The 20,776-nt window shown below is 37.7% G+C and overlaps 3 protein-coding genes across 11 annotated transcripts; 1 reads left to right on the top strand and 2 right to left on the bottom strand.

The window, feature by feature from the left end:
- Positions 1-403: 403 nt before the first annotated feature.
- Positions 404-13,749, top strand: LOC147497159 (Nucleotide-diphospho-sugar transferase family protein). 9 transcript variants are annotated; one of them, XM_086559835.1, is made up of 8 exons: positions 410-841; positions 928-1,256; positions 1,717-1,969; positions 2,046-2,888; positions 3,892-4,138; positions 9,393-10,370; positions 12,409-12,966; positions 13,038-13,749. In XM_086559835.1, the coding sequence occupies exons 1-6, from the start codon at positions 800-802 to the stop codon at positions 9,821-9,823; spliced, it is 2,145 nt and encodes a 714-aa protein (XP_086415961.1). In that variant the 5' UTR covers positions 410-799; the 3' UTR covers positions 9,824-10,370; positions 12,409-12,966; positions 13,038-13,749. The 9 variants fall into 9 exon arrangements, with proteins under 9 accessions (XP_086415962.1, XP_086415961.1, XP_086415960.1 ...); XM_086559839.1 differs by having other exon boundaries at positions 411-841; positions 2,046-2,738; positions 2,823-2,888; positions 12,409-13,749; XM_086559838.1 differs by having other exon boundaries at positions 419-841; positions 2,046-2,822.
- On the bottom strand, positions 12,188-15,726 carry LOC147497158 (inorganic phosphate transporter 2-1, chloroplastic-like). Its single transcript, XM_086559844.1, has 3 exons — positions 13,972-15,726; positions 13,326-13,517; positions 12,188-13,241 (listed from the first exon to the last, which is right to left on the bottom strand). Exons 1-3 carry the CDS (start codon positions 14,695-14,697, stop codon positions 12,417-12,419), a joined length of 1,743 nt encoding a protein of 580 aa, XP_086415970.1. The 5' UTR covers positions 14,698-15,726; the 3' UTR covers positions 12,188-12,416.
- Positions 15,726-18,666, bottom strand: LOC147497157 (L-type lectin-domain containing receptor kinase S.1-like). Its single transcript, XM_086559843.1, is given in 3 exon segments — positions 15,726-16,659; positions 17,100-17,687; positions 17,689-18,666. Coding segments are annotated over 3 exon segments (1,989 nt in total). The 5' UTR covers positions 18,520-18,666; the 3' UTR covers positions 15,726-16,089.
- Positions 18,667-20,776: the final 2,110 nt, after the last annotated feature.

The following is a 20,776-nucleotide window of genomic DNA, read 5'->3' as shown; positions in this document are numbered from 1 at the left end:
GCCCCGTCAGTATCTACGTCCGCGTCCGTGCAACATTGATAGAAAACCATTCTAAATTAATATAAACTAAAATAAAGTGATTAAAAGTGAAATTTTGTGAAAATAAAAAAAGAGAGAGGATTGAGAATGCGGAAGGTGAATTTTTTGGGGCGCCCAACTTATTATTAATTTTTTTTTTGTGGAAATATAATTAAGTTTTTTGTTATTTATTTGTTACTATTTTGGATTTTAGTTATTTAATTGGATAAGTTATTAATTATTTATTTGTTTCTATTTGTATTTTTTAATTTTTGGAAAGAGAAATATAAGATTTTTTGCATTCTAATAATGCAACTCTTAATTTTCCTAATAATGCAACATTCCAAATTTTCAACTCTTTAATTCCCAATCCCCTCTTTTCAATGAATCTGCCCCAAGAATAAAAAACAGTTTGGAAATTGAATAGGGCATTCAGTCATTCAGCATCCAGGTAATTAGGCAAGCAATCAGCTCTCCTGTACTTTGACTATACTAGATATTATTTACCAAAAAAAGACTATACTAGATATTAAGGTAACTTTGACTGACTATAGTAGAAAACAATTCTGACTCTTATGGAAGATCTGCTGATTGCTGAAGTTACGCCGTTACGGTACGTGTAACGTGTGTGCATATAATACGGTCGGGTGCTCCACTGCTCCTTGGATGGAAGTCCACTTTTCTGTTTTCAGTTAAAGTTGCACTCAATACACTTTTCAGCGCCACCTTATAGAAGTATAGAACACAACACACATACTCTTTCTCTCTTCCTCTCACAACAATGAAAACTTCATCTCTTTCTGCTGTTCTAAGCTACCACAAGGTAAGATTATTATTCACCAAACAAGTTTCTTGTTTAACACAAGTTATTTTTTACTAACAATATGTATATCTTTTGTTAATTTTCAGGGATTCCAAGTGAGTTTATTATGGTCAATATGGTTATCTGGGTTCATCTTAATAGCACTCTCTCTTCGTGCTACACAAAGATTACCTTCTTTTAAAGACCAAATCAAGTATAGCCCCAAAACCAATAAGACTTCTTTTAGTGTCACTATATTTTCTGCACCAAGTTCTTTTACTGCTTCTGTTGGGGCTAGGCAAGTTTTAGCAATTAGATCATGGCTTGCTTTATCACCAGATGTCACTGTTGTTCTTTTTGGTCGAGACCCTTTTCTTGTTTCTCTTGCAGGTGCTCTTGGTTCTCGGGTTTCTGTAGAATCTCAAATCGATTTCACGTAAGCAGTTCTTTATTTTTGTGTTATTCTATTGTTTGGGTCATCTACATTATTTGATTTATGCGCGTCTTGTCAATGGTTTTGCATCCATTTGTTTAGCTGTATATAAATCTTATCGGCTATTGATATCAGATTGATTCTATTTATATTTGACATCACACTGAGCATATTCACTTTCATCCAATTGGTTCTTTTAATTTTTATATTCATACGCATTTGATTGATGGTTCTGACTTCTGAGATTCATGACTAGTTCTTAGTTGGTATTTGATTGGTTTCATGTGTTTCACTCCAGATTCTGCAACCATTTGTTTAATTAGCTAGGTCCTTATAAGCTTGGGGCAATTTGATTGCACATTTTTTGAGCAATTTAGCCAATTGTTGATTCTTTTTAAGTTGTTTAACAGATTGCGTCATCTTCATTTTTCATCCAATAGCTTGTTTGCGTTTTACTATGTAGGTTCTTAGGTACCCCGTTCTTTCATTCCATGGTTGCGAGAGCACAAGCATCCCATTCGGACGTATCTGTTTTAATTGATCCTGAGACTGTTCTTATGCCTGATTTCATGCCTGCTCTTAATTTTGTTAACAAACTTGACCACGACTGGCTCCTTATTGCAACACCATCAATTGTACCGCACTTGCCATTTTACTTGGATGAAGCCACACGGCATTGGTTACAAGAAGATGGTAAACATATCAAACTAAAGAAGGTATGAAGGAACCTAATGCAAATTCAATTTGGATAATCTTGCAGGAGACACCTAATTGTGTTCCCTCTTCCCTCAGTTGCAGGAGTTTCTGGTTGGGAAACAAAAAAGGAGTCATTGTGAGGAGAGAATGCTTATGGCATGGAACACTGGGGAGCTGCCTTTACATGCAGGGGTGCTCCCACCTTTCTTGTATGGGAAAGGGATTTACAACCAATGGGTCATTAATGAGGCTTTGTCATCAGATTTTAGATTTGTATTTGATGCCAGTGGGGCTATCTCAAGTTTCTACCCGAATGAGCTGGGCCATTGGCCAAACCAATTTCTTGAAGGTTCAGACTATGAAGATACGAGTAAAAGAGGTTGGGAGTACATAGGCAATTCTTTTCTTGGTGCACTATATGGATCTTTGAACTTCCGTGGAGCAAATTTTTCAAACAAGCTAGTAAAACTTGTTAAGTGTGATGGTCACTATGGTTTCGTTGACACAGCAGAAAATGTTGCTTTCCCTTATCGAGGTCAGGGTTCCTTGAGTTTGTGGAAGGGAAGGATTTTGAGATCCATGAGGGAGAAGAAATGGATGAATTGTTTAAAAGGTATTAAGTCACTGGACAAAACTATGGATTGCTCATATAAGGAGTTTGTTAATATTTCAGCACCAATTGCTCTTCCTTTCTCTTTGGAGTCACTACTTTCAAAAATGGCAAATAAGGATAAGACGATTGTGCTTGCAATTGCTGGAAACAATTACAGGGACATGCTTCTCAGCTGGGTATGCCGCTTACGTCAACTACAGGTTTCAAATTTTGTGGTTTGTGCTCTTGATAATGATATCTATCAGTTCTCAGTGTTGCAGGTATTGTTTACTGTTCCACATTGCATCGAGCACCAAATTCTTTTGTCTTATTGTAATTTATTTCCAGTAAGTTTCTATCATTCCAAGAGTCCATTGAAATCCTTCCTCGGTAGGACACCATACTGTCTACCTATGTGTAGCAAAATGTGTGGGGTGTTACACAGGTATTCTCCACCAACTAGAGGGTCCCTAGTTGGCAGTTGGCACTCTATCAGGGCAGAAACTAACCAAATTGTGGGTTGTTGTTGTTTTATTTATTATTTTAATTTAATTTAATTTATTTATTTATTTATTTTTTTTTATCACAGTATACAGTATTTGTATGATCCACTAATTACTTTCTAAAATAACACATTTTTGACAAATGACAACAAACTATTCGTAGCTCTGATGGCTATGATATTCCAATTCACTCAATCTATTTTTCTGAGATATCGTAGGCAAGTTCTGCTTAGAATTTGTTACTTGTTTATTAGTATGTATCTATGTTGTACGGACACGGTGACGTGACGACTCGGTTATATCTCAAAAAAGCAGAAAATGATACTCTGAATGATGATAGAACTACAATGAAATATATGATCAGCCAACATTTATCAAATTTGATGCGGACGCGGTAAAGGACGCAAAAATTAATTAATATTTATAATTTTATTTTATATAAATAAAAATTAAAAACTAAATTAAATGTATCAACATTCATAAATTCAAAACTATTTAAGATAAATAGTCACACTATTTCCTAATCAAACTTTAAAAACATGTCATAAGTCTTACCAAAATAAAAACCGGAAAAATTAAGTTTTTTAGTATTATTTTGATTTATTTTATATTTTTTTGAGTCAAAATCTGCGTCTTGACCATGTTGACCGCGTCTTGACCCGTGTTTGGTTTAGTTGACCGCGTCAGACACGCATACATATAACGTATCTGACGCAGACACGGACACAACCCTTTGGTAGTTGCGTCCATGCCTTAGAGGTATGCATTGATAGGTGCTCAGGTTTCTCTAGTTTTTCTTTGTATTTATTTATTAATATGTTAAACCAAGGCAAATTGACTTTTACAGGGTTTACCTGTTTTCAAAGACCCATTGGCCCCAAGCGACATAAGCTTCAACAACTGTCATTTCGGCACGAAGTGCTTTCAGAAGGTGACAAAAGTGAAGTCCAGGATTGTTCTGCAGATACTTAATATGGGTTACAACATACTCTTGAGCGATGTTGATGTCTACTGGTTCGAAAATCCATTACCACTACTTTACTCCTTTGGCCCTGGTGTTTTAGCAGCACAATCGGATGAATATAATAAGACAGGTGCTAATTCTACCTTTACTGTTCGTTACCTAACATAAACTTTTTTTTATGTGAGTTGTTATGATGTTGTGTACCCGCCGCCCTAGGATATTTTAGTTAATGTGCTTGCCTCAGTTAAACCAACTGCCCCTTTGGTATACGTAGTTTTGTCTTTCTGCATAAGCTTGATATTTGGAAGTGGAGGTCATATTTTTATTCAAATTTAAAATGACATGAACAAAATCTTGCAATGGGTGGGGATTTATACCAATTTTCCCATCTGTCGCTATCTTTTCAGCGGTAAAGAACAGTGTACTGTTAAAATGTTAATTTATTTGATTGCTATGGTAATCCCATATTTTTTATTTTGGCTAAGGATGTCTTCGAGTCCCAGGTGGGAGTTATTCCCCTTGGAAATTGTAGACATCCTTTTTTTATATCATAGATTAAAGTTGTCATCATTGTCTTCTTGTCAACTATTTTTGGCTGGCAGCATGAGTCTGATCCTTGTTTTTAACTCCCATCTTTGTTTTCCATCAAGCTTTCAGTCTGATGTTGTTAATTATTTATATTGAAGATCAGTAACTGAAGAGTTACAGCATGTGCATGTATGTGTATGCAAGTCAGCAGTGTGTAGCAATTGCATGTGTGTGGATGGATAAATGCAAAGCATGGTAATTGCTCGCATCAAGCATAAACAAGCTAACTCCTATTAGGTGTAACATCTAATTGTTAAGTGTAATATCTTGATCTTCCACTACACTCATCAGAATGGATGAAAGGTAGAGAGAATAAATAGGGAGGATGTGCTTTAAGGCAATAAGGGAAGCTATCTTTTTTCTACTTCCATTAATAAGAAAGCCAAAATCTAATACAATCTAGTGTCACTATTCCCGGGAAAATTCAAGCCCCTACTCCTTGGGAGAAGAAGAAGAAGAAAAGAAGAAAGTAGATGCAAGGCTTGTTTCTCTAGGCTTTCATTCTCATAAATGACTTAGTTATATCTGAAATTCACTAAGCCCGCAGCTAGTCACATGCATAAGAAAATACTCAATTCAATCGCACGTTTTAGCTTGCCCAGCCAATGTACTTCACATTTTAGGGCAATAATTGGACTTATATTTGTAAGTACTTGATACAACTTTGCTTGATGGGTGGCCTGGATGGGAAATTCCATGGATATGTGAAACCAAGTGTTGTATTGTATCCATTACAATAAGTAGACTATGTCTAGGTATTCTAGTGGCAAAAAATGGACACATTCAGGCCCTTAGGGGTATCTATTGCTACTTTGAGGCTGTGTTAGATCTAAAGGTGGATATGTGTAAGTGCAAGATCTTTGTGGTAGATATCACAAGTATTTTGGTGTATACTGATTAAATGGGGCTAGCTTTCCTTCTAGATAACCTAACTCTCCATAAGGACCCGAGTATAGATTCAAAGCCATTTCCCGCCCAGTATCATTGTAAAATTTGTCAGTCTTCTGGGATGGAAAACTTGATTTCTATCTACAAGGGACCGTGTTCACATGGTCTCCTGGTGTACTATATGTCTGTCTTTTACATGCCTAAGAGTCTTGCAGATAGGTTGGAAAGATAAAAAGTTTCAGAGGATAGATATAGGTTCCATCTTGTTGGAAGGAAGAATGTGAGTCTTTTTAAGGGGGAAGGAGTTTGGGTTTTAATTTTCGATTCAACTTCGATTTCTTAGTTATGGTTGTGGAGGTTTGTCGAGGAAAGAGAGGATGTGTGGAAGAAGGTCATTACCTTCATATCTAGTAAGAGCCAGTTTGGGTGGACTGGTGACTTTAGCTATGAGCCTATGGGTGCAGGATCTGTACTCCAGAAGGGTATTAATGACATTGAGTTTAGAAGAATATGACATCTGAGGTGGGAGCATGTTTTGGATTTGGGTCAAGGAGAGACTGTTGATTCTGGTGTTCGCAAGCATATCGGCCTCTTCACACATCGCTAATTGGTTTTGAGTTGGATGTTTTGAAATTTAAGAGTTCCTTTTTTTTTTCATCCAATTTTTTTTTTTATTCCATTCTTTGTATTTTAGGCCACCTAGCCTACTTCAGAATTAAATTGGGTAACAAAATCTACCTTCACCAAAAAAAAGAAAGAAACATACTAAGGGGATCTCCAATGTGGGGTGTAAACTGTATAAAGTGTAAAGTTTACACCCCCAGTGTCAAAAAACTCTTTCCAATGGGGGTTGTGTAGATCATATGTAATAGGCTAAAGTTAATTGAGGGAGGGGGAATTCCCTATTCGGATATTAGTTGCTAAAACGCTTGGGCAACACTCGAACCAATGTCTGATCAAAAAACATTTCAGCCGTCACTGGGAGTGATGTTTGATCCGTTATAACTCACATGTTATTTGAAATGATGGCCCATCTAAATTTCAATACAAATGTCATTCAAAGTGACGTTCTGGGTGTAATGGGCAAAAACAACTTTTTTTGAATTTGAAGTGCATGAATCACTATATATTACTTTTGTCTCCATTCTTTCATTATAATTCACTCCCAAACTTTTTTTTTTTTTTTTTTTTTTTTTTCTAGTCAATGGATTCTCAACATCAAGACAAAATTTCTCCAACACCAGCCAATGGGAAAAAAAACCCACATATCGAATATCACTATTAATGAAGGTGTGAAACTTTGTGAAAATTGGCTAACAATTGGAGAAGATGGGATTGTTGATGTGGGTCAAACTTTGGGTAATTATTGGCAATAAATAACAAATAAATTCAAATTGCACAATCCCGACTCTCCACGCACCATATAATCAATCAAAGCGCATTGGCAAATGATTAACAAGGGTGTAGGCAAATTTGTTGGTTATATAGCACATTTGGAGAGCAATCGTCTTAGTGGAAGTAGTATTCAAGATATTATTAGTCAAAATATATATCTACTATTTTATTTTTATTTTTTTCTTCTAGTTATTAATCTTAATTGCATTTTTTATTTTCACTTTTCCAACTTTTTTTTTTTTTTTTTTTTTTTTAAGATGGGACGAGCAAGAGTATTTTACCAAGATGAAGAAGGTAACGCTTTTGATTTTGACCATTGCTATCTTATCCTTAAAGATACACCCAAGTGGCATAGGTCAATGGAAACAAAAACAAAACCAAAACCAAAAGCTTTTTCAAAGAAAATTCATGGTGAAGGGTCATCGAATGTTAATGATTCGCAAAGTCCAATTTGTATAGATAAAGATGTTAATGTGTTTAATATGGCGGCTAGTGGGCTTACATGATCAGATGGCGTGAAGAAACAAAAAGAGAAAAAAAAAGAAAAGCTAGTGAAGCGGTGAAATTGGTGGAGGGGATTGTTAACCGTTTTGAGTTGAGGATGGAAAAACAAGACAAACTTTTGGAAATACCCTTTCAATCTAAGGATTGTGATCAAGAATTGAAAAATAAAATAATTAAAGTGTTGGAAAGAAGAGTAAAGGCTAAAATTATGGCTATCGATCTTTCTGTTCTTTTGGAATTTCGATGTGAATATTTTGAAGCAAAATTAGCCGTGATTAACGGGAAAGAATGAAAAGATCCATAGCCATTAACATTCGATGCCCTTTCACCATGAATTTTCTTTGAGTAAGCTTTTGGTTTTGTCTTTGTTTCTATTGACTTATGCCACTTGGGGGTATCTTTTAGGATAATATAGCAATGGTCAAAAACAAAAACGCTACCTTTTTTATCTTTGGTAAAATACTCTTGCTCGTCCCATCTTACAAAAAAGAAAAAAAGTTAGACTAGTGAAAAGAAAAAATATAATTAAGAGGAATAACTTAAAAAAAGTAGGAGATTCATATTTTGACTAACCATATCTTGAATACTAGTTCCACTAAGATGATTGCTCTCCAATTATGTCATATAACTATCAAATTTGTTCATAACCTTGTTAATCATTTGCCAACATGCTTTGATTGAGTTTAAGGTGCGTGGAGTGGAGTGTCGGGATTGCGCAATTTGAATTTATTTGTTATTCGTTGCCAATAATTACCCAAATTTTGACCCGCACCTACAATCACATCTTCTCCAATTGTTAGCCAACTTCCACAAAGTTTCACATCTTCATTAATGGTGAAATTTGATAGACAGGTCTTTTTTTTGTTTTTGTTTTTTTTCCATTGGCGGGCATTGGAGAAATTTCATCTTGATGTTGAGAATCCATTGACTAGAAAAAAAAAAAAAAGAGTTTGGGAGTGAATTATAATGAAAAAGAATGGAGATAGAAGTGATATATAGTGATTTATGCACTTCAAATTAAAAAAAAGTTGTTTTCTGCCCGTTACACCCGGGACGTCACTTTTAAATTTAAATGGGTAGTCACTTCAAGTAGCGTGTGAGTTGTAACAGGTCAAATGTCACTCCAAGTGATGTCCGAAATGTTTTTTGTTCGGACGTTGGTTCGAGTGTCGCCCAAGCGTTTTAACAACTAGTATCCGGACGGGGAATTCCCCACTCCATCTATTAATTATTAGCTTATTACCTGCAATTTACAACCCCCACTCGAAAGAGTTTTTTGACACTAGGGGTGTAAACTTTACGCTTTATATGGTTTACACCCTTACACCCCCCACAGCTCGAAAGTCTTTCATCTCACATATAATAACTTAATTATCGTAGTTAGACCCCCAGTGTTATTAAACCACACAGTTTAGATCTCACTAGTTACTACACAGCCACATACATAATCTACTTGTTTTTCAGCCCTCTCACTGTTATAAAGCCTTAGATATGTGCACCATCCTTTCGCATTCCAACCATTTCATCGAGAGTTTTTTAGTCTTTGTTTTGGGTCATTCCTGGAGTGATTTGATATTATGCTAATTTACTGTTTTGTCTTTTTTACTCTTTCCTTCTATTCTACTCAACATACCCCCCTCTGTTACACCTCTGTGAAGATGTTAATTATTTTTTCTCCTGCCGATGGCTGTATCTATTAACTTTTTAAGTGTTCTCAGATTTTCTAATCCATATCATTATTCTCCAATCTATGTATTCTTGAATGGCCATAATAGCCATAATTGTTTTCCATAAGCCTAAGCCCTACTACACATGAACACTCTAGAAGTGCATGTTAACTTAAAATAACCTCCTCCATAATTAATATACTTGCAGATATTTCCATCTTCATAGAAGTACGAAAGAGCAATACATTGCTTCTACAACTTTCAAAACGTTGGGTCGTGGTATGTTTCATTTATTTTGCTAAGTCATGCTTTACCTTATTCCACCTCTGACTTTTATTGCAGGACCGATAAATTTACCTCGACGCTTAAACTCTGGTTTCTACTTTGCCCGCTCTGATGGGGTAACAATTGGTGCAATGGAGAAAGTGGTGAAGCATGCATCTGTTTCAGATTTGTCTGAGCAACCAAGTTTCTACGATGTACTGTGTGGGGAAGGTGGAGCCAACCGTTTTGGTGATGACAGGTGCGTTGAACCTGAAACGAATCTGACTGTTCATTTCTTGGACAGAAATGTCTTCCCAAATGGGGCTTACCAAAGCTTGTGGGAGAAAGAAAATGTAAAAGAAACCTGCAAAAGGAAAGGGTGCATCATCCTTCATAACAATTGGATCAGCGGGAGAAAGAAAAAACTTGAACGTCAGGTGTTTTCTGGCCTATGGGAATATGATGTTAGCTCAAGGATGTGTGTGCACAGATGGCATGGGACTAAATGAAAAACCATATTCTGACCTCCAGAAGTTGTATCTTGTAATCAAATTGCTGGCAGTACTGAATCGATGTGTTAATTCTTCTAGGTGGTCTGACACATTTGAAAAGAACAAAGAACGAAGAAAGTACTCAATGAAGTTTGAGATTGCTAGACGTGTGCTTAAAACACGTTATTCAAAGGCGTTCTGGAATCTTTCTTACTTGGCCAAAGGTTTTCATTCAACCCCTTGAACCCTCGTATGAGCACGAAGTGTGCCGATACGAAGCTGGAATTTATTGTTACTCTGTTCCAGTACTGATACAGAAACTGAAACATAAGTACTCCAAGTTTCCAGGTATAATCCTTGTAACAAGATCCAACAAGGGCGTGTTGATGGGTTTTGACTTATGAGGAATGTAGTAGAGGAGAGAATTGGTATGGAGGAGCTCATATTTACACACACTAAGAAGGCAAGAACATTGGGGATTTGCCCTGGTACCTCACTTCTTTAATAAAGCTGCCTCCGTGAAACTTTCCTTTGGAGTGAATGTTCCTCGAAATTACATATTCCGGTACGTAGATACTTTTCAAGCATCTGATTTGGTATTTTCATTCGACCTCTGATTAATTTTTCCAGAAAGCTAGGACTGATATGTGCTAAGATTGGCATAAAAATATATGGGTTTTATAGATATGCACCCCTATTCTGAAACGAAATTAGACTTGCCCCCCCCCAAATTCAGGGAAATGAAACTTGCCCTCCCAAACTCACACACCGTGAAATGTCTCTGTTATCTTGTGGTGAAATGTTCTAACTACTCTTTCTTGTGTAAAAAACATTCTAGTTGTACATTTGTGTAAAAAATATTCATTTTTACCTAAAACCTAACTCCATATCTGCAAACCATTAATGACAAAAATACATTGAGATTGTCATTCATAACTCACATTTCGAACTCAAAGTTCTAGTTGGTTTTCAGTCGGTCAAGACTATAAGTACAACTAGAATAACTACACCTGAATTACCCTACTTACTAACTTTTTATTTAGACTTGCACCCCCAATATAAACCTATAATTAGATAAACACCCCCAACATTATTATTTTATGTAGACTTGCCCCCCTAATACAAACCTGGAACAAGAGAAACGCCCCTCTTCTAAGATAACCAAGAAAGGGAAGTTAGGACATTTTACTACGAGATAACAGAGACATTTCACGGTGTGTGAGTTTCGGGGGGCAAGTCTCATTTCCCTGAATTCGGGGGGCAAGTCTAATTTCATTTCAAAATAGGGGTGCAGATCTATAAAACCCAAAATATATTAAGCATGTTTTCCACTTTAGGAATTGCCTTAGCTGTTTTAAATATGCCTTTCAATTCCGTAAAGTAGCTTTTCCGACTATGTTCCACTTTGATATTTTGAGTTAATCCTTATAATTAAAGGAAAACCTTAACCTGATAGCTTCACATTTATACATATTAGTGAGGATAAGGTGCGTGTCTGTGTACATTGTACATGTAACCTGTTGCTTATTAATTTGAATGGATATGAATATGGCCGTTTGAGAATGTAAGTTGGAAGAGTGACCAACCGGTGAGACTGGGTGACTTACACATAAGTGCTCCATAACAAGACCTATCATTGTTCCACCAGAACAATTTCCTTATCCCACTAAAAGATTACATATCTCCCAGTACATATGCTACAAACATGAAGTATGAGAAGTATGTGCCGGTAAATATGCAATCAGATAGTACACACTTTTTCTCTCTGTCCCACATATTTATCTTATCCAGTTCGCTATGGTACCGTAGAGGTTCTATTTTGCCCCTTCTTTTCCCCTACCTGGAAAGATCTGTGTTCACTTAACAGAGTCTGACACTCTGGCCTCATGTACCATTGATAAATGAGTTATGTAGTACATGTGCGACTTGAACCGGTGGTGTCAACGTAATATGGAAAAGTACTTCTAGGTATGACACTGTGTTGCCTGTTACAACTTTAATCAGTAAAATGGAGGGGACAATTTAGGTAGAACATTATTATGGAGACTAGGCAATGAATATGGTCTTGATTCAATACTTCCATAGTCACTCATGGTCCGATTGGCGGGCAATGCGGTACTCGTGATGGCTAAAGGCCCATCCTACGGTGGGGATGCACCAGGACCAGTACTGTTTTCCCTTATTTCCTTGTCATTCAGTAGTTGAGCAAGCAGGGAGATTCATGTCATCTTTTCTAGTTAATAGAATGCAATTTTGCAAACTTGTCATTTGAGGAAATCTCTCACATAATTGATTCTTAGTCCAACCATCTTCACTAGATATTGTGTGACTAAATTACTACAAATGGAAAATAGAATGAGAGTTAACAAAAGACATCCACTCTACACAGATCAAACGTAAAGTTTATAGCTCAATTAAAATACAATGAGCTTTCTGCAGGAAAGGTGCCCCAGTTTCTTCACGGAAAATCAACATTTTAATTGCAGGGTAAACTCACACCAAGAGTTGGATCTCCCATCTTCCTCTAGGGAATTGTACACAATAATCCCACAGCTAAGTGGTTTCGTGTTATATTAATATCGTATCTGTTTAAATGTTTTCAGTGTACAACTCAAAGTAGACCTGACAAGAGCCTGTTCAGGATCCATGTGTACAATACAGCAAGGAGTGCACCAACTGGAATCGTGATGGCCCAAGAAGCCACAATCTCTTTTACAGTCTCAGCTCTCACGCTATTCAGACCCCTTGCAAACCCCACACCCATTACAGCACCCACCAATGTGTGGGTTGCAGAGATTGGAAGTCCCAATTTTGAGGCAAAAAGAACCACTGAAGCTGCTGCAAACTCCGCTGCAAAACCCCTTGTTGGGGTTAGCTCCGTAATCTTCTTTCCAATAGTTGCTATCACCCTGTACCCCCAAATCATCAGCCCAGCAACAATTCCAAATCCTCCCCATGCAAGCACATCTATTGGAATCACAATCTCAGCTCCACTGGCACCTCCGTGGAGAATAGATAATGCAGCAGCCAGTGGGCCTATTGCATTTGAGACATCATTCCCTCCATGGGCAAACGACATGAAGCAAGCTGACAAAATCTGCATGTAGCCAAACACACCATAGACAATTTCTAACTGGGTGCCTTTGGGCCCTGCAACATCTGTGAGCAATCCGAAACTTTTATTTTGAGAGGGATCTTCTTTTGTTTCTGATTGTGACGAGTTGGATTTTAGGAGAAGGTGGCCGAGTTGCTTGTGAATAACTCTGCTAACGAGAACTGCACCGACAGTCCCACAGGCCAGGGCTTGGGCCAGAGCCATGGGGACAATTTTGCTAAGAGGAAAAGCAGCAAAAGAGATGCCAGTGACACCCACAAAAACGGCAATTGGTGCAGCTGCGGCAGCTGCCTGCCCTGGATTTGGAGCACTGTACACAAACTAGGGAAAGCGCAGAAAAGTAAAGAATCAGGAGTAAGTTATAGTTTATTTTCTGTCTTGTGCTCATGTAATAAAAGAACCTACCCTTCGGATGCATTTGTAGACGAGAAAGGACACTGCTGCTCCCATGAAGGGGGAGATAACCCAGGATGAAGTCACCCTTGCCAATGAACTCCAGAAGACAGCGTTAAATCCTCCATATGCTAGACCAAATCCAACCATTGCTCCTACTATACAGTGTGTGGTAGAGACAGGCCAACCATAGTATGACGCAACCTGAATATTTCATGTAACAAATGTCCTCTTAGCTGCTCCGCCAATAGAGATGGGTAACATACATACCATGATAGATAAAATTGTTGTACTATTTGGCATGTATACGAGAGTACGGATAATTCTAAAGTAGAATGTTAGAACTGCCATAAGATCATAACAACCAAAGTCCATAACCAAGTGTACCATACTTTTCATTTTTTTTAAATGTTATAAATTTGGTGCTTCGAGTGAATTGACTGCTCTGAGATCTTCTGTCTGTTCCCCAGCTTCCTTGTTGCCTTACTTTCTTTTACTAAGCAGTCTCTCTTATAGCCGTAGACTTTTCCGAGTGTTTGACAAATTATTGATGAGTTTAACCAATTTTAATCTTATTAATTCCAAGTTATACGAATGTAAATTTCAAGTACAAGTGCACAACAACAACAAAAATGCTTAATGAAATGAGGAAAAGCACCTGCAACCAGGTACCTGCAGCTGCTAGAGAAGAAACCAACCCCGTAAAGAGCAACGAATCCTTCCCTTGGAAGACATTCGCAACAAGAATTCCTTTCTGCATTGTACTGGTCACATGAGTCCCCATCATTAATGCCCCCGAGAATTCAAGAACAGCTGCTGTCATAACTGCCTGCCGAAGAGTCAGGGCACCCGAACCCACTGAAGTTCCCATGGCATTGGCAACATCATTTGCTCCAATATTCCAAGCCATGTAAAAGCCAAACAAGAGTGTCGTGTAAGAAAGCAACTTGTTCTTCAACCCCAGACCTTGCCCCAACGACTTCATAACAAGTGGAACACTAAGAGCTGCAACAGCAATGCAAACAGAAATTGCAAAAGCGGTTCTTGAAGAGATGTTGAAGGCCTGAGCCATTCCTGGTAAGTCGGCGGATTTGACATCTTTATCTTTTAGTTTGTTTTCAATGCCTACTTCCTGTTCTTCTCCTTCAGCTTCAGCAAAGGATGATAGACTTGCACAAGTAAGGATGGGTTTAAGAGTTGTTAGTCTGAGAACTGGGAGGAGGGAGGACTTGGGTGGTTGAGGTCTGAGCTGTAAACTCTTATCATCTCTCTTTGAGATGTGAGGAGAGCTTTGTTTGTGATTGTTTATACGAAATTTGTCGAGTAGGAAAGCTTCTGCTCCTCCAATTCTTCTTATAGAAGAGAAGCAATAGGAGTGATTCATGTGTCCGATAATAAGAGCAGCACGAGTAGGAAAAGTTGAGAGAGAGGTTGTGGAGGAGGGTATAAAGAATATATGCAGCTAGAGTGGACTGTTGGCCATGGAATAGCAAGGAGAAGAGAGAAGAGTTGAGTGTGCATTTTGGGGGGAGAGTATACAGTTTTGGCTGTTTGCATTATCGATTGAAACGAGTGGTGAGTTGTGTGTTTCTTCATGAGCTTTAGTGTATCACGTCCACACAAGTCGTTAGACAAAAAAGATACCTCAAGTTAAGATATTCCATCATCCAGAATCAACAGCTTTGGGTGTAAACATTTTTTTATGACATGGATATACTTAATGGTGGTGACGGCTTTACATGCCCCCCTCCAAATTCTAGCTAACCAAAAACGCGTCTCCATCGGCCAAAGTGACCACAAGTCTACCCAACAAGTGTCGCAAACAGCATGGACCATCCTCCCACGACCAAGAAGTGAACCAACCGCTCTTCCTGGCCAAGGCAAACACATTTTATCATACCTTTAAACAGGAGGTTACTCGAATTCTCTTGTAGGCTAAAAAATTAGTTTCCTGCCTGATGATCCCACTTCATCTGCTCAACCTTTTGTCCTGACGGATGAAATATGTTCTGATTATGGCAAACTTAACTCTGATGGATTCTGATCCTGCTGGATATTTCCATTGCACAATCATGATGGTAACTTTGCCAAACCTATGCTTCATGTATACTCTAGTACTCTACCCTTTACGCCAACCGGAGAATAAACCAATCACATCGTTGAGGAATGACCTCAAGCTTACTTCGACTATAACCTGTATATAAAATCGTTCGTCAAAGGTGCATTAAAATTCCAAAGGAATTTATTTGGGAGTGACTTGGCGGATGATGCTTTTGTGACAATAGCGCGTCTGGTTAAGCTATTCATACTTGTCAACAAGAACTTTCTTCCATTTCTAGAACTACTACTTTTGGATGGTTCATTTCACCATAAATGCTCAGGGTGAGAGCGAGGTCAAAGAAGAGCAAAAAATAAAAACGCCGTGGCAACTCTGCAAACTTTTCATTTCAGTATTTACTCCAATACAGTGAACTCACATATACAACCTATACTTTCTACTTTAAAAATTCAAAATACATATACATGCTGAGAGCAAAGAAAATTTAACAAAATAATTTCAAGCATCCATGTGTTAAAACAAATGTATCCACATCTCGATGAAGACACTGCAGTAGAACAAGTTATCTTGCCATGTGAGCAGAACTCCAACCCCGGACATGCTACATCGCCTTGCTCAGGTCGTAGTGTGTGAAAAATGATCCGATTAAGAGAAACAGAGGGGTGGGTGTTTTTAAAATATAAAACAGAACTGATAAACTGGGTAGTCGTAATTCCATCAGGATGAATGAAGCTGTTCCCTTCCTTTACCACCAACATTACCACTAACAACATTATCACCACGACCAAGATCTGACAATATATTAGCAGGCATCGCTCCCACCTCTGCCTCTTCTCCAATCAAAATAGCAACCACCTCTTTCATTGTCGGCCTATGTTGAGGATCAGGATGACAACAAGCAAGTCCAAGCTTCAACACAATCTCCACATCCTCCATTCTGTACCCATCCATTCTCTCATCGGCAGCTTCCCTTAACTTCCCTTCTTCATACAACTCTCTCACCCAATCAATCAACAATGGCTCGTCATCTGACCAAGTTTCAATAGGCCTCCTCCCACAAACCACTTCCAAGACCACCACTCCAAAACTATAAACATCACTAGCAGCTGTAGGCATAGGTATATTAGCTAATTCGGGAGCCAAATATCCAAGTGTACCAACTACACGTGTCGTTCCTGGAGCTTGCCCGTGTTGATATAACTTTGCTAACCCAAAGTCACCCAACCGACCTCTCATATCAGCATCCAGCAAGATGTTGCTGGCTTTAATGTCACGATGAAGGACTACCTGCATCGAAGTAAAATTTCAGATTGAATACTATTTTCACAATCGCCACTTTGAATTATTTGACCCTGTATGATTTTCTAGAATGTAGGAAAGATTGACAAGTATACTACAATACTACTAATTACATTAGTAAGTTAAAATGTATCACAATACGAGATGAAAAAAAAAAAAAAAAAAAACCTAAAAAACCAAATGATAGCAAAGTACTGGCATTACTATCATGATCTTTTCTTCTTCTTTTTTTTTTTTTTGAGGGGAGACAGACTAACTGTATCTCATTGAGATCCTACATTGGGTGCAACTGCTCAAACTAATATACAACATTCATTTCCATTGTCATAATCAATTTAGTTTAATCTATAAATTTATTAGGCACATCCTTAATTCACTAAAATCTAAGAAATTTTCTAAAAAATTGAAAATTAGGTACAAAATGTTACCTGGTCCCATCCATGGTGAAGATAGCTTAATCCTTCAGCAACATCAACGAGAACTTTTCTACGACCTTCCCAATTTAGAAGCTGTTTAGCTTTCTCAAAGATCCAATGGTTAAGACTTCCATTCGGCATGTAATCGTAAACAAGAAGTAACTCATTGCCTTTTCTGCACCAACCTCTCATTTGAACCAAGTTCTTATGTTGTAGCCTACCCATACTCGAAATCTCCGCCATGAATTCTCTCAACCCTTGTTTCGAATCATGAGCAACACATTTCACACCAACTTGTGTGTTATTCTGTAGAACTCCTTTATATACTCTACCAAATCCACCTGACCCTAACAGCTCATCTTTCGAAAACCCCTTTGTTGCTTCAGACAACTCTTCATAAGAAAACCTATGTGGCCAATACTCAAGTTCCCAATCTTCAATCTTATCCTCTTCTTCTCCCACCCCATTTCTCTTCTTTCTCAACCAAAACCAATAAACCCCAAATAAACAAACCATCACAAGTACAACAACACAAGCAACTGAAATTCCAGCTATAACTCCAGCAGATAACTTATTAGAAGAATCCCCAGACGATTTGTAAAAAAACAGGTAATCCCGTTGTGTTAATATCTCTAGCTACATTACCAGTATCACTAAAACTCCAAGCAAGAACCCTTTGAGGTTCAATCCAAGTAACTTTAGAAGCCGAAAAACCAACAAACATATCACTACTAACATAATTACCAATAACAGGATTACTAAAGCTAATCAAAGGTCGTAAAGGTTTACGACCATCACCCACACTCACAGGAACAATAGTAACATTAATTTGAAAATTATTACCGTTGAAGTCAATCCATGCACGAATATTCTGACCACTTTTCATGTTCACAGGTACAAATAAACCTGTAGTAGAACTATAGTACCCAGCTGGTTCGGTCACTATAGACTCTATATAATTAAGATCAATACCAACATGATTATCATTCGGGTCATTAAACTCCGGGTTCAGACCCGTATCGAATTCTATAGCTAAAAGTGGAGCAGTAGAACGGACAGTAGCATTAGAGAAAAGACCAAAGTATTGACTTGATAGTGCACCGGGTGGTGAAGTTGAGTTGGAGAGTACAAAAGCTAGGCCGAAACCGGGAGTAGAAGCTATACGTGGAAGGATTGAGAAAATAAATGAGGTGGAAAATGAAGTGAGGTTTGTAAAGTTTGGTTTTAGTATAGGGATGGTTGATGGGTAGAAAGCTCGACCGATGGAGAACTGGTTTGAGTCGTTGGTTAACCGGATTACAGATGAGTCGATTATGGCATCACCTATTAGTGTTAGATTATCAGTTGTGTTGAATGAGTTGAAGAGGAAATCCAGTGCCTGGGATGAGGTGGTGAGGATTAAGAGGAAGAAAATGAGTCGGTGGAGAAACATTTTTTTTTGGTTGGTATAGAGATTAGAGAGAGGATTTGTTCTTCTTCTTTATATCTTTTTGTTCTTTGCTTGGACTGACTTCGGGGTAGTTCGAGACTTTGAGTAGTTTGTACATCGTCGTGGCTACTGGCCTGTGGCTAGTTGGTGGGGTTTTAGTTCATTGATAATTGCCATGGGGACTTTCTGCTTGTGTACTTTTCAGCATAATACAAAATATCCCGATATATCGTGATATTGGGGGATATCTATCCAGATTTTAGAGAAAGATATATAAATATCACGATATGTTCAGAAATATATATAACTGCAAATATCGGTGATATTTTGACGATATTTGTGATATTTAGAGATATTTTGTGTATATAACAATTTTATTTAATATTTACTATTATATTTCAAATAAATATAAATAATGTATCATGAAATATCCACAATATCTACGATATTTGTCCATATTTTGGATATATCCACGATATTTGCATGTGAAACAATGGCAAATATCCCCAAAGAGGGGGATATATCCACGATACATATCTAGAAATTGAATATCGATAAATACCCATATCCTGATATTTTGTACTATGTTTTTCAGTATTCGGTGGCTACTTGGTATTTAGGCCTTGGTGAATATGAAAATTGAAAAGGCTTGGTGATAACCTGTAAAAACTCAATTAGATTACTCTAACCTTATTCTTACGGTATTAATTATTTATTTTCTACTCTCACATATAGATTTATGTAATATATAGAGTACGGAATCGTTCCACTCCTAAACTACCAAAACATAAAGAAATCAATTAATCAACACAAGAGAACAATGATGAGAGTAATATTTATAGAGGTGAATTTATACTATGAAACTAAATATATGAATTTAACTTATACTAATTTAACTAAGTGACCTCAATGGGGACCTTCAATGGGGACCTTCAATGGGGACCTCTTTAGGTGCGACTTGAAGTGAAATTGCTTAAATTGCAACGGGATGATCTAGTGCTCCAATTCTTGCCTAGAATAGCAAACTTTATTAGGTAGAGTTTTTTCTATCCGTTTTCTTTTCATGTTCATTTCCACTTTTGGTAAAATCCTTCATTGACAACAGTGTAAGTTCATCAGTGGAAGTAAATATGAATAGTTCTCTAGTAAACGATCAAGAGTTTCCCCTCGGTCATTTCGAAGTGAGATTGCAGAGTGTTCCAATCTCATCCGAAATTCCACCGGAGAATCGAAAAGAAGCGGTGAAGTTGAACCAAACCAACGAAATTCATGGAGTTCTTTGTTCAACAAAGGTAAAGCAAACCGCCTTTACCCCTCGCAAAGATTACACAACCGAGGTTATTAATGGAGTTACAATTATACCAAAAGATATCATTTCGAGGCATTTAGTATGTGGCGGGATTACTTAGTGGGTTTCTTTTAGAAAATCGAATGTCTTTTCCGTTTGTGAAACAAGTATTAGCTAAGAAATGGAAAACAAAAGGGAATTTGATATGATAGCGGACTTCGGAATTATTCTACTTCAAGTTCACAAATGAGGAGGATAAACTTCATGTGATGGAATTAGGTCCCATTTACATGGGGAGGGCATTTTTATAGTCACACCATGGTCACGGGATGTTGAGAAGAGGAGAAAAACAATCAAAGGCATACCAATATGGGTTAATCTTTATGATGTACCCAAAGAACTATGGTCGGGAAAGAGGGTCTTGGTGTTGTGGCCAGTCGATTGGGTAGACCATTGCTAATGGACGAGGCTACTGCATCAAAAAAGAGAATTAGTTTTGCAAGAGTCTGTATTGAAGTTGAAATAACCTCAGAGTTGCCTTTGTCCTTTGAGATTGAGATGGAAAAAGGGGATAATAGAACAAGACGGGTGGAGTACTCTTGGTTCCCAAGAAGTGTGATATTTTAAGGCTTTTGGCCATCTCACGCACAAAAAGTTCCAAGTTTTCTGAGAGCCCGCGAACACACAAATGCGAGGCTCCACAAAGAATATGGGTGCAACGACAACAGAAGAAAAGCGGTGAGCAAGAACCTTAATCCATATCGAGGAAAATCCCGTAAAGACAAATGAAGGATTTGGTTAACACCGCAATTCTAGAGGTAAACCAGTTACTACAAAGGTGGTGGTGGGGTAGAGGAGAGCAATGGTATAGAAAAATGGTCCTATTGACGGAGATGTATGTAATGAGATAATGATACTGAGCCAAAATCAAGCTCAACCGGATATGGAGCTGCCGCTTGACGCAAACTTCTA

Source organism: Coptis chinensis, chromosome 5 (genome assembly GCF_015680905.1).
Source record: "Coptis chinensis isolate HL-2020 chromosome 5, ASM1568090v1, whole genome shotgun sequence".
In the NCBI taxonomy this organism is placed as follows: domain Eukaryota; kingdom Viridiplantae; phylum Streptophyta; class Magnoliopsida; order Ranunculales; family Ranunculaceae; genus Coptis; species Coptis chinensis.
Note: the sequence above shows the minus strand (reverse complement) of the source record. Positions and strands in the feature narration are given on the sequence as shown.

What these genes read in the sequence shown, in the direction of transcription:
- LOC147497159 (XM_086559835.1), top strand. Translation starts at nt 800, where the DNA reads ATGAAAACTTCATCTCTTTCTGCTGTTCTAAGCTACCACAAG. An exon ending in CTTATTGTAATTTATTTCCA is followed by an intron (nt 2,889 to 3,891) that starts GTAAGTTTCTAT and finishes TGACTTTTACAG; the next exon opens with GGTTTACCTGTTTTCAAAGA. An exon ending in GGATGAATATAATAAGACAG is followed by an intron (nt 4,139 to 9,392) that starts GTGCTAATTCTA and finishes CTTTTATTGCAG; the next exon opens with GACCGATAAATTTACCTCGA.
- LOC147497158 (XM_086559844.1), bottom strand. Translation starts at nt 14,697, where the DNA reads ATGAATCACTCCTATTGCTTCTCTTCTATAAGAAGAATTGGAGGAGCA. An exon ending in CTGCAGGTACCTGGTTGCAG is followed by an intron (nt 13,518 to 13,971) that starts GTGCTTTTCCTC and finishes TGAAATATTCAG; the next exon opens with GTTGCGTCATACTATGGTTG. An exon ending in TCTACAAATGCATCCGAAGG is followed by an intron (nt 13,242 to 13,325) that starts GTAGGTTCTTTT and finishes CGCTTTCCCTAG; the next exon opens with TTTGTGTACAGTGCTCCAAA.